At 32.9% G+C, this 10,641-nt stretch overlaps 1 protein-coding gene across 3 annotated transcripts; it reads right to left on the reverse strand.

Moving 5' to 3' along the window:
• Positions 1 to 747: 747 nt before the first annotated feature.
• Positions 748 to 8,871, reverse strand: LOC132751757 (tripartite motif-containing protein 3-like). Of its 3 annotated transcripts, none has more exons than XM_060741997.1 (5): positions 8,849 to 8,871; positions 4,942 to 5,129; positions 4,365 to 4,385; positions 3,272 to 3,416; positions 748 to 2,490 (listed from the first exon to the last, which is right to left on the reverse strand). In XM_060741997.1, the coding sequence occupies exons 2-5, from the start codon at positions 5,072 to 5,074 to the stop codon at positions 1,605 to 1,607; spliced, it is 1,185 nt and encodes a 394-aa protein (XP_060597980.1). In that variant the 5' UTR covers positions 5,075 to 5,129; positions 8,849 to 8,871; the 3' UTR covers positions 748 to 1,604. The 3 variants fall into 3 exon arrangements, with proteins under 3 accessions (XP_060597980.1, XP_060597979.1, XP_060597981.1); XM_060741996.1 differs by lacking the exon at positions 8,849 to 8,871 and adding an exon at positions 8,698 to 8,842 and having other exon boundaries at positions 760 to 2,490; XM_060741998.1 differs by lacking the exons at positions 4,365 to 4,385; positions 8,849 to 8,871 and adding an exon at positions 8,698 to 8,842 and having other exon boundaries at positions 767 to 2,490.
• Positions 8,872 to 10,641: the final 1,770 nt, after the last annotated feature.

The raw sequence follows: 10,641 nt of genomic DNA on the forward strand, positions 1-10,641 counted from the left end.
AAGGGGTCTATGTCAGTTTGTACATGAGGGGCACCTAAGGTCTTCCTCCACCAGTGAAGTTGCAAAATTGCAATATGACCTGCATCGTGTTGGTGAGAGGTAAAACAAAATAAATAAAAAAATATGTCAGAAAAAAAACTATAGATATATTGATCTATTTAGGTCATAAAGTAGGTGTACTCCATGTCTTCAGAAGATATAGAATTGCTAGTTGTCATCTTGATATATTAGGTATTCAGATCAACACAGCTTCCACATCTGGCTCATTTTCCATATGATTAAAACTTTCCAGCAAATGGTTGTGATTTCTTCTAAATAGAAACATTCTATATTAAATGATGTTGTTGTATGCAGTGGTTGATATTACTTGCTAATAAAAGCCCACTTTTTTCATGAATCGTACTGTAGTAGTAAATATTTAGGGGTCTTTCCTTCCACCAGTGGGCTACCACCAATGGTCACTAGTTTCCAAAATGGGATTCGAAGTCACAGCAGTGAGGGACAAGTGGTTTGAAGTCAACAACCTACACCACATGGCCACGAACGCCCCCCTATGTATCGGTCGCATGACTGATCTTAAAGTGATGCAAACATTCATGTAACAATCTTTCTTTAATTTAAATCAAAATGTAGTTTTAAATAATAACTGCTTCTATTTTACATATAATCTGTTCTAAAAAGGGAAACAAAAAGTAGGGTACCTTTTATATAAGTATTTAATCAGAAGTCTTTGTATAATGTGTGTATATAAATAATAAATATAATACTGTAAAGCACAATTAAAAACACAATTCTACAAATGCTAGGAGTCTAAATACTATGTTTAACGTTTTTTATGTGCTCAATAGCACCATTATTGTTTTTTTTTTCAGAAAATTTAGTTATTAAGTAATTCAATATTATTGTTCTTGTAATAAAAATAAACTAAGTATGACTAAATATTGCAATATAAATATTTAGCTGTAGTCAAATGAAATATATACAAAAAGAGGTATGTTTTTGCACACGTTACATGCTTAAATTCAATAATAATCGTATACATGTATATATTACTAAAAGAATAACAAAATTAAAAATCATAAATGACACCAAGTTGGCAATGCGGGTGACCGCCTTTCTATAAAGACATGTACATGTACTTGAGTAATAATTTCATGTTCAAAATTTTCTATATCAATGCATGTTTACAGTTATAACTTGGATTTCTTTGAATCTTCACTGGGATCAAACATTTGAAAGTGTAATATTGCTATGAAGTTTGTCAAGTACCTTTGCTTTTTTTTTGAGTGCATGCGAAAAGACCTCGATATAAAGTCAGCCTAGTCTGTACTTGGTTACAATGCACTTAACTGTTGACTGTTAATTTTAAGCTTTTAAACATTGAAATCTCTTAAAATAACACTGTACAATTACACATTAAAAACGGGGAGTGTTCATAGTACAAATTCATTAAATATTAAGTGTATATTTGTGTATATTTAAGCTTTTTTTGGATAGCACGGGCGTCTTTGATAAACTTAAGATCTTATCAGTGTTTTTGACCAATTTAGAGTAAAAAAAGCAGTGATAAAATGCAATTCTGGTATTGTCCTAATGTTATACTGTCATACTAGAGTTGTTGGTGTTCGTCTTTTGCTGGAGCCAGGTCTTGTTGCGTGACACGTGCACGGTCGGTACCGGAATATTTTGATACAATGCTGTCCTAATATGCTGTATTCGGAAGTTATGAGATGTCCTTCCGGTCCGAGAGCGCATGCCTGAATACAGCCCGTGTCGTCTGTCGGACACAGTAATTCCTTCAAAAGGACACCACGTTCAGTATATAAGTTCACGGTATGATTCAGAGTGTCAGCAACAACAATCTGATCAAGAGGTGTGATTGTTATACCGCTGGGAATAACTGATAAGCCTTCTTTGTTTGACGTCGGCTGAAACTTGTAAAGCAATTTTCCAGAATACGTGAACATTTTTATCAAACATTCGAGAGGATCGCAAACAATCACCTCTTCCTTTTCGTTTACACAGATAGGAAGTCCACTTGGACCTCTAGATCGTCCAGCTAGTCGAAACTTGTGTAACAATTTACCCGTTCTTCTGTACACTTCCACACCTCTGTCAACTGTAGACACTACTATATTAAAGTTCCTGTCACTTGCAATGCAGTACGGCTTGTTCGAGGTTGGAAATTGATATTTAAACTCGTATGATTCTGAAAACACTTGGACCCGTTTGTTGTTTTTATCAGCAACGGCAATATCACCATTTGGCAACTCGGTAACACCAGTTGGTTCATCAAATTCACCTTCTTTCTTGCCTTTCTTACCGAACTTTTTCATAAAAACACCGAAATTACTTATAACTTGTATCCTGTTATTTCCCGAGTCAGCGACAATGATGTAACCATCGGCTGTAACAGTTAATCCACGAGGATATACAAAGTCACCGTCCAAAGTTCCACGAAGACCAACTGTAGTTAACAGCTTATCTGGTCTGAAATGGAAAGAGAGGGGAATTTCAGTTGTTACTAATTTTAACCTAGTTCATAAAGCTGGCGGCAACTGCTACTAGCCGTGTGACCAGTGCAGTCTGATCATGGTCTGCACTGTTTGCTATTCAGTCAGAATAATATTTTGAAGTTGATTTCCAGTTTTCTGGATAACTTATTTATAAATACGTAAAACGTCACATAAATGTAAAACATGATGGTCACCTTAGACTTCTAGAACGCAGTTCTAACAATTATCTAGATGAACGAGACTTTCAAACGTTTATAAAGGGAAGTATTTTTAAAACTAGTCAGTAGTTAAATCGAATGATGATGGTGGAATTTATTTATGAATTATACGAGTATAGTTTTTCGTGAATTGTTTTCATGTGTGATACTAAATACGATCAACATAATCATTGATCAGTGGTATTTCAGACCTCCCACCACGAAGTTTTTTGACATTACGGACTGAACATAATTTTCTAATAAATATTGCATTTGATGTAGGTCTAGACCAAAAACTAGTGTTCAAACTTTCTTATCATTTGCTCATTTATCTTGATTGTGAAAATGACCCACAACTGAAAATCGCTTTTCACTCAAATCGAGCTAAGAGTAGCACAAAAAATAAGACTTTCAACTTATTTTCGAATGTACTTCTTAATCATTTTTTAGCATTTTTTTCTATTTTAAGTGTCAAGAAATTCATGTTATTAGGCTTTTGGACCTCAGTGGAGTTTCTTTAAAGTGTTATAATCCTAAAATACAGAATGTTATGCTTACTTTCGTTCTAACGGATCAACGATTTCTTTGTAGTGCATGTCATCAACACTGCGGCACGTGGCGGATAGACCATGTGACAGAAGCCACGCCTCCCAGTCGTTTCTACCCTCGTGGTCTTTTATCATGTTTATTCGACAGTCGTGTGCTGAATAAAGAAACAAACATGGTTGTGAATAGGGCCTATATATGCAAGATAGTTACTATGAAGTGTTCAAATACGATATAATATACCTCAAGCCAGAAAGAAAAATTGAAATGAACTCAATGATATTGCCAATATTTGTATAAGACAAATAGTTGGAGCAATAAAAGACTATCAGGAAATTATAAAGACCTTTAAACTTGTTAAATGTACACAACAATTTGTATATAAATAAAACTTCTGATAAAATTATGATCTTAATGCTTGACAACATGTCAAGTATGGCGGCAACATGTCGAGTGTGCTGACAAAATGCTGATAATCATGATTTCAACATATAAAATGGTGGTAATGTGTTGAGTGTGCAGACAACATGTTGAATGTGCCGACATGTCGATCATGCTTTCAACATGTTCCGGTGTGCTGGTAGGTGTTGAGTGTGCCGATTGGTGTTGAACGTACTTATAACATGCTAAATTTGCTGACAACATATGTTTATTCTGCTGACAACATGTTAAATTTGTTGACTTCATGAGACTGCTAACAACATATTGAGCATAATGCTGACATGTCGAGTGTGCTGACAACATGTTGGGTATGTTGCCTTAAACCATTCAACAAATGCCACAAATACAAGCAAACGACCATATATATATACAGATACATGCCTCATGTACAGGACGATGAACCAAAACACTATGTTTTTGATAGCTCTAATGCTCTAGCAGCTAAGATACAGAAACTGGTCATTTTAAATGCTATAACGTCTTAAATTGTGAAATTGTGAAGCAGACTTGTAAATATTTATCGTACTTAGCTGATGTAGTTAAAATTATATTTTCATTTTTTAACCAGTTAACACTGGTGTTGATTAAAATGACCATGTTATCTGCAGATAGCTTAATGAAAACCATAGAATACCATAGAATACCAATTTACACCCATACTTACACGGGAGCTCCCAAACCGTCACTGAAATTGTTTAAATTCAACTGTGTGAAAGTGCATGTAATGAAACCTTCAACCATGTAATATTTTTGAACTGCGACTTACCTTTTTTAACGTTATCAAGAGTAGGCTTTCTAAGGAATAAAATGTGTTAATAGATTTGCATAAAACGTATCTAGGTGTAACTATTATGTTGAATTGTGTGTTATTGTTAATTATAGGCACATTATTGCCACAGAAATAAATACATTTTTTTCATTCTTCAAAAACGGCAAAATTAAATGTATAACCTTTAAGTATGTTACATGCTTATCATCTGAAGAGAGTAGCACTGAATGTGGATTAATTTGTCATAAAAATAACAAAAAGTATACGAAGTAGTGTTTTGATTTTCATTCTAAATACTAAATTAAATTTGCCAAATCATGTTAACTCCTTTTTAACATGTGTTAATATTTTCTGTAAAATGCTTTACAAAATTTGAACAAAACCGACGTAATTTATTTTTATTATATTATGAGTCGGGTTATTTAATTCAACGTCGATTTCATATCTGTGACGTAAAGACGTAAACACATACCTGTAGGTCGACGATGAAAGAGTATTTGCGCCAAGTGGTGATTTTCTTCTCTTCTTTTGGAGACGGGTGCCCTCAGATCTGGGCTCGTATACCCGTGTCCGTACATACGGAAATGCGATTGGAAGTCCACCATAACTGTTGGTTGTGATTTACGTTTCTACGGAAACTAGCTCTAGCAACTATGGGTTCTATAATGGACATGAAAAGGAGATCGAAATTAGATAGTTATTTTATCACATACCCGTCGGGCCGCTTTTGAGACTCCGTGTGCATATATTTTGACGTGACGTCAATTGAATTATACATAGAATAAAGACATGCTAAATGTGAGCGTAAGACTATAAGTGCGTCAATGAAAATGTGGTTCTTTTTAACTTTAAACAGTTCTTATTTTGAATATGTGATTAATAAAATATTATATTCGCGTAACTTTATTACACAGTTTATTGAACTCGCATGAGGCTGGCATATTGTAATTTTATTTAACTCTTTCAATAAATCTAGTATTGAACTTACATTCATTCAATATCCTCTATGCCTTACAAGAGACACAAATTCGTGCAATTTTATCTAGGTAAAAATCCTTCTAATTTCAAACGAGTCTTTGGTAACAAGTTCTAACATTTTGCACTATAATGCATTTGTTCAATATCTATTATATTTTCTCATTTAATCGTTGGAATTTGAAAGTTATGATTAATAATTATAAAATAAAGTTAATATGGTTTAAGTTTAGAACCGATTAGGAAATGGATATATTGTTGAATAGTTAATCCAGATTATTATATTGACAATTGTATATTTTAGGCAGATTACTTGTAAGAAATATTTAGTTATTTCTTGGCATGCCATTTTATGAGGTCATTCGAGTCATTAAGATGCGGATAAAAATAGCTTGTAAAGCCGAGAAAAACTCGTGACATCTCTTTGCAATGGGACATAAAAGCCATTTAAAGTTTTAAATCATAAATATGATGCTCAAATTAAGATTTATCAATATTGTAGGTTACAAAAAGCATTATTTATAAAGATATTACCGAATTTAACATTTCATGTGAATAAGGGGAGGAAATAAAAATTTATTTTCTATAAAGTTAAAGTCAAATTTTACAATAAGACATGAATGCATATATTTTAATGATCACATATAATATGCACAAATATTTGCAGTACATATTTTACATATTCTTCGATGTTTGAAAATTGTTTTATTTGCATAATTATGTACATATATATAATTTCACTTAGTGTGGTTTACCACTTTGATCACAACATACAGGATCTTTACTGTTCAATAAGCGTTTGTTACATTAATTGTGTGTATAGTGACTACTTTATACAAGAGGAACATCAACAGTGTTTAAAATTTCCAACATAATCGAACTAAAATAAAGTAGTATAAACTAATCGCTGATTAGGTATAAATGCGCTTAGAAATATAATATTGTATAATTCATAGGTTGAACATGTATAAATGATATGTGTATTAAAACAATTTTAAATTGTTGCTGTATTTCCAATCAAAGACTCAAATGTAACTTTTCAAACTTTTCCGTGATTCTCCGTAGTCGGCGAGGCGTTCGGAAGGATTCGGTGCTTTTTCTCGAATTAATGTTTTAAGCAAAACATAAATAGCAACAACTATCTTAAATGCCTGCCAGTGCTTAAGCGGACCAATCCCTATATCAGGAGTGTACTTTTATATTTCCATTAATCTTGGATAATCTAAATGACTCGTTAATCCGATTTTCAGACCAGACGTTTTGTTCTCATTTTATTAACTAGGCTTAAATATATTATCTTTTTCTTTATATAGATGGTACACCACCGGTGGTGACTTCGTGAATTGATTCTACAGGTGTATGCCAGGACTGAAGTATTTACTGATTGTATTGTATACTTAAATCAGTGTTTTGTTTTGATTCCTTCTTTAAGATAGCTTATATTAATGTCACTGTATTTTTCAGACCGTTAATATGTGTCTATTTGCCAATGTATAACAATATAAGATTTACACAAGATAAACGCCATTCTTAATGATGATGATGTTTTAAGTTTTATATTATTAGGATCCACAAATGCAAATGTAAAAAACATTCATTTGGTTTTATGTGTCGCTACTACAGTGTAACCGCTACAAGACTACCACTGTACGTAGAGCAGAAATATCTTTTCAACATTAACACTATTAATTTCTCCAAAAGTATGAATTTACAATGAATTTTAAGTTTATAAAGCTATATCTATAAACTGTATTATTACTAGTACTATTATATTGTAAATTGTACCACATGAGATATACGTGTATACATGAACTATATTTCACGTTACGTCATCTGTTAGTGACCATTGGCATTGGATATACATGTATATGGTGGATGCTAGTATTAAAGTATAACAGAACAAAAATATTGATATATTATGATAAAATCTGAAACAGTTTTAATGGTAGCTTTTCTATAAAAGAGCCGCGTCACGACAAAACCAACACAGTGCGTTTGCGACCAGCATGGATCCAGACCAGCCTGCGCATCCGCGCAGTCTGATCAGGATCCATGCTGCTCGCTATCAGTTTCTCTACTTGTAAAAGGGTTGGTAAGCGAACAGCATGGATCCTGATCAGACTGCGCGGATGCGCAGGCTGGTCTGGATCCATGCTGGTCGCAAACCCATTATGTTGGTTTTGTCGTGACACGGCTCAAAAATTCTCAGACAGTTTGATTGTTGAATTGTCAAAATACAATGATATAAGATATCTAATATCAAAGAATACCTATGCTCATAAATATCTTTTTCAAACCTACACTGCTAGCAAAGACCGACTGACCAGTAAACTGCTCATGATCATATCGTGAAAAAAAAAAATTTAAAAGTGGTAGGTTTGTTGATAAAATGGAAGAGTGTATAAATATCATTTTTATAAATCCCGTGCACTGTTCTGACGTATTTAAGTTTTTGAAAGTTTTTCCGTATATTACTGCTGTAAAACGGCCATTTTAATGAAAATTTGGAAGGATAGATTAAATCTGTTAATAAAGTTGAGATAAGTATTCCGCCAAAATGCTATACAATCAGCAAATGAATACCGTATCGAATAATTAACATTCAATTAATTATATAAAGTAAAGTTCTGAATATTATATCAAACATGACATATGAACCCAATATCGTTGAATAATTATACTGCGTTTCATTATTAGGATGCCAAGTGAGTGTTTAAAAGTGCTGTAACTTTGTATTTGTCTGACTGTAAAAATAACCATCTCACAAGATGATAACAAAGACAGGCTTACTAGAGCTCGGTCACTTACATGTATATTCAGTAAATTGGTAATTTGTAACTCCAACCCCATCCGGGATATATCAGGGACTTTCACTTTTGGATTATCACCCACTGCCGGTAGTGGCCGTAAAATTACATGCTATATACCCCCGATCTACAAGTTTGACAATGCCCCGCCAAAAAACAAAATTAATGACTGCACTGACCCAACAGCGCTTTGGCAACTTTGCTTCTTCCCCAGCTATTTCCCGCCATGTCCCGAGGTTGGCACCGGGTTACAACAAACACATTGATGTATCGTAATAAAAATCAGTTGTAAACAAAGCAAAGAAATGTAGCAACTCATCAATGAACATGTACATTTTTGTACAAACATTTAAATAATACATGTACTGTCAGATATTTAATGAACTCAGCTATATGACTTCTATTTATTCAGTAAATCACTTAAATAAAACTTCAGCTTTACTGACCTTCTAAACTGTGTTAAAATATCCTAAACTTGTCAATAATCCATTCAAATCTCAATATCCAAAATTCTTATTCAAGAATTTTCAGCAAATTAAACAAGTTAAACCGTTCGATAATAATTATTCATAAATAACAACCCGCTTAAGCAATTACCTCCCTTTGTAGCAACGCGTTCATAGCGACACCATGAAAAGATAGAATATTGGATCTATAAAGCCGCAAGATTGATAACCTTTGATAGGGCGTTTTTTTTATCAGATCGGGTATATATAGGTATTGGAAAAATAAATATTACTTTGTTCGCTTTATCAACTTGTCAGACAATTGTCAACTGGTGTCTAAAGGCCCATTATAAATCTTATACTGCAGTCTTCAATAGTCGTCGAATGAAGTTAAATGAGATTAAATAAATACAAAACTTAAAAGTGGTTATCGGTAAAAAAATAAATGACGGTAGATCTATATATGCCAATGTTATAATTCTATTTGCAATCTTTCGATGTTTTAAATGGTCTATGTATAAGCGTGCATGTTACCTTAAAGGCCCTAAAATGGTAACACTCATTGTTTCGAAATCTTTTTATTTTTAATGTCCAATCACGGTTTCCAAAATGTGTCTCAATTACCATATACATGCAGCTGAGTCTTCTTTTGTGTGTTTGCAATTAATACAGTTATTGTGATTTGGTATTTTGTATGGAAGTCAAAAAATACAACCTTGCTTACATTTTGCCACCATTATCACAAATACTTTCATATTCCGTCCTATTTTCTTCAGGTGTTAAGCTTCTTATATGATCTTAAACTCTTATTACAACATTATACCAATGTTTGTCCTTTCTACACCAACAAAAACATAAACAAATAAATAAATAATGCATTTATTTACGAGACTTAACGTGCCTTTAAAATGCGGTGAATCAATACGTATTGAGTGGCTTTAATGAACGAGTTGTCTGAACTAAGCAACTAGAGTAAAAGACGGACACAATTTCATTATCTGTTTTATTTTCACAAAAAGCAAATAGAATGCATTAAAATATACATAAGCTGTTATAAATAAGTTACAATTTACATATTGACAGGCAAAGCATGGGAAATCAATCATTGGTGAATGTCATTTAAAATGTTGAATATTACGCATTAAGTTACCTCCCTTTGATGGGCATTTGAACAATTCATTTAATCGGATATCACGTGTTATGTTTTCTCTCTTCCAGAAGTGCGCTATAAAACATTGTGTCTTAGTGTTACGTTGTTCATATCATCATGTCATCATCATCATCATCATGTCATCATCATCATGGCATCATCATGACATGCTCTTTTTATTGTTCCTCCACATACTGAAGCACATTATCGTAGAGTAAATCATCCATCCGAGATATGGGTATACGAGATAAGCAGCTGTCGTGTTAACCGACTTAAATGTAACTGCGGTAGCTATAGTTGTTCCTACTACTGATGCCAAGATCAAAGTTCCCTGAAATAAAATCAAATCAAATATTGATATCAATACGTTGAAGCAGGTATATATATTTAGAATACTTTATTACGAATGACAAGCAGCTAGGTGTATGTTTACTCTTGGTGGATTTGGAAGTTTTGCACAAAACATGTTGACCTCGCAATTTTAAGTTAATTTTCCAAGTTTGATATTTCATTTATCGTTTATGAAGATAGATTGTTCAATATTTATAAAGGTTACTGAAAAATATATCTTTTGTGCTATGCATGTACGTATAGTATTGATAATATGTCTTATTTATAAACAAATGCGAGAGCAAAATTATGACCATGTCCGGAAATACGCTACAGTGAGTTACATACCTTGTATACATTATATATAGTAAACGGGTGCTGGATAGTAATTTTATTTATGATGATCAACGGGAGATTATTTTATGATAATTTGACCAATAATGACAAGACAAATGTCCAAAAAG

The sequence above is a fragment of the Ruditapes philippinarum genome, unplaced genomic scaffold (genome assembly GCF_026571515.1).
Source record: "Ruditapes philippinarum isolate M1 unplaced genomic scaffold, ASM2657151v2 ctg76_1_1_1_1, whole genome shotgun sequence".
In the NCBI taxonomy this organism is placed as follows: domain Eukaryota; kingdom Metazoa; phylum Mollusca; class Bivalvia; order Venerida; family Veneridae; genus Ruditapes; species Ruditapes philippinarum.

Excerpts from the sequence above, each read along its gene's own strand:
- LOC132751757 (XM_060741997.1), bottom strand. The coding sequence starts at position 5,074 with ATGGTGGACTTCCAATCGCATTTCCGTATGTACGGACACGGGTATACG. Across the intron at positions 4,386-4,941 it reads CTTTCATCGTCGACCTACAG|TGACGGTTTGGGAGCTCCCG; the intron begins GTATGTGTTTAC and ends AAACAATTTCAG. Across the intron at positions 3,417-4,364 it reads GACGGTTTGGGAGCTCCCGT|CACACGACTGTCGAATAAAC; the intron begins GTAAGTATGGGT and ends TTCTTTATTCAG.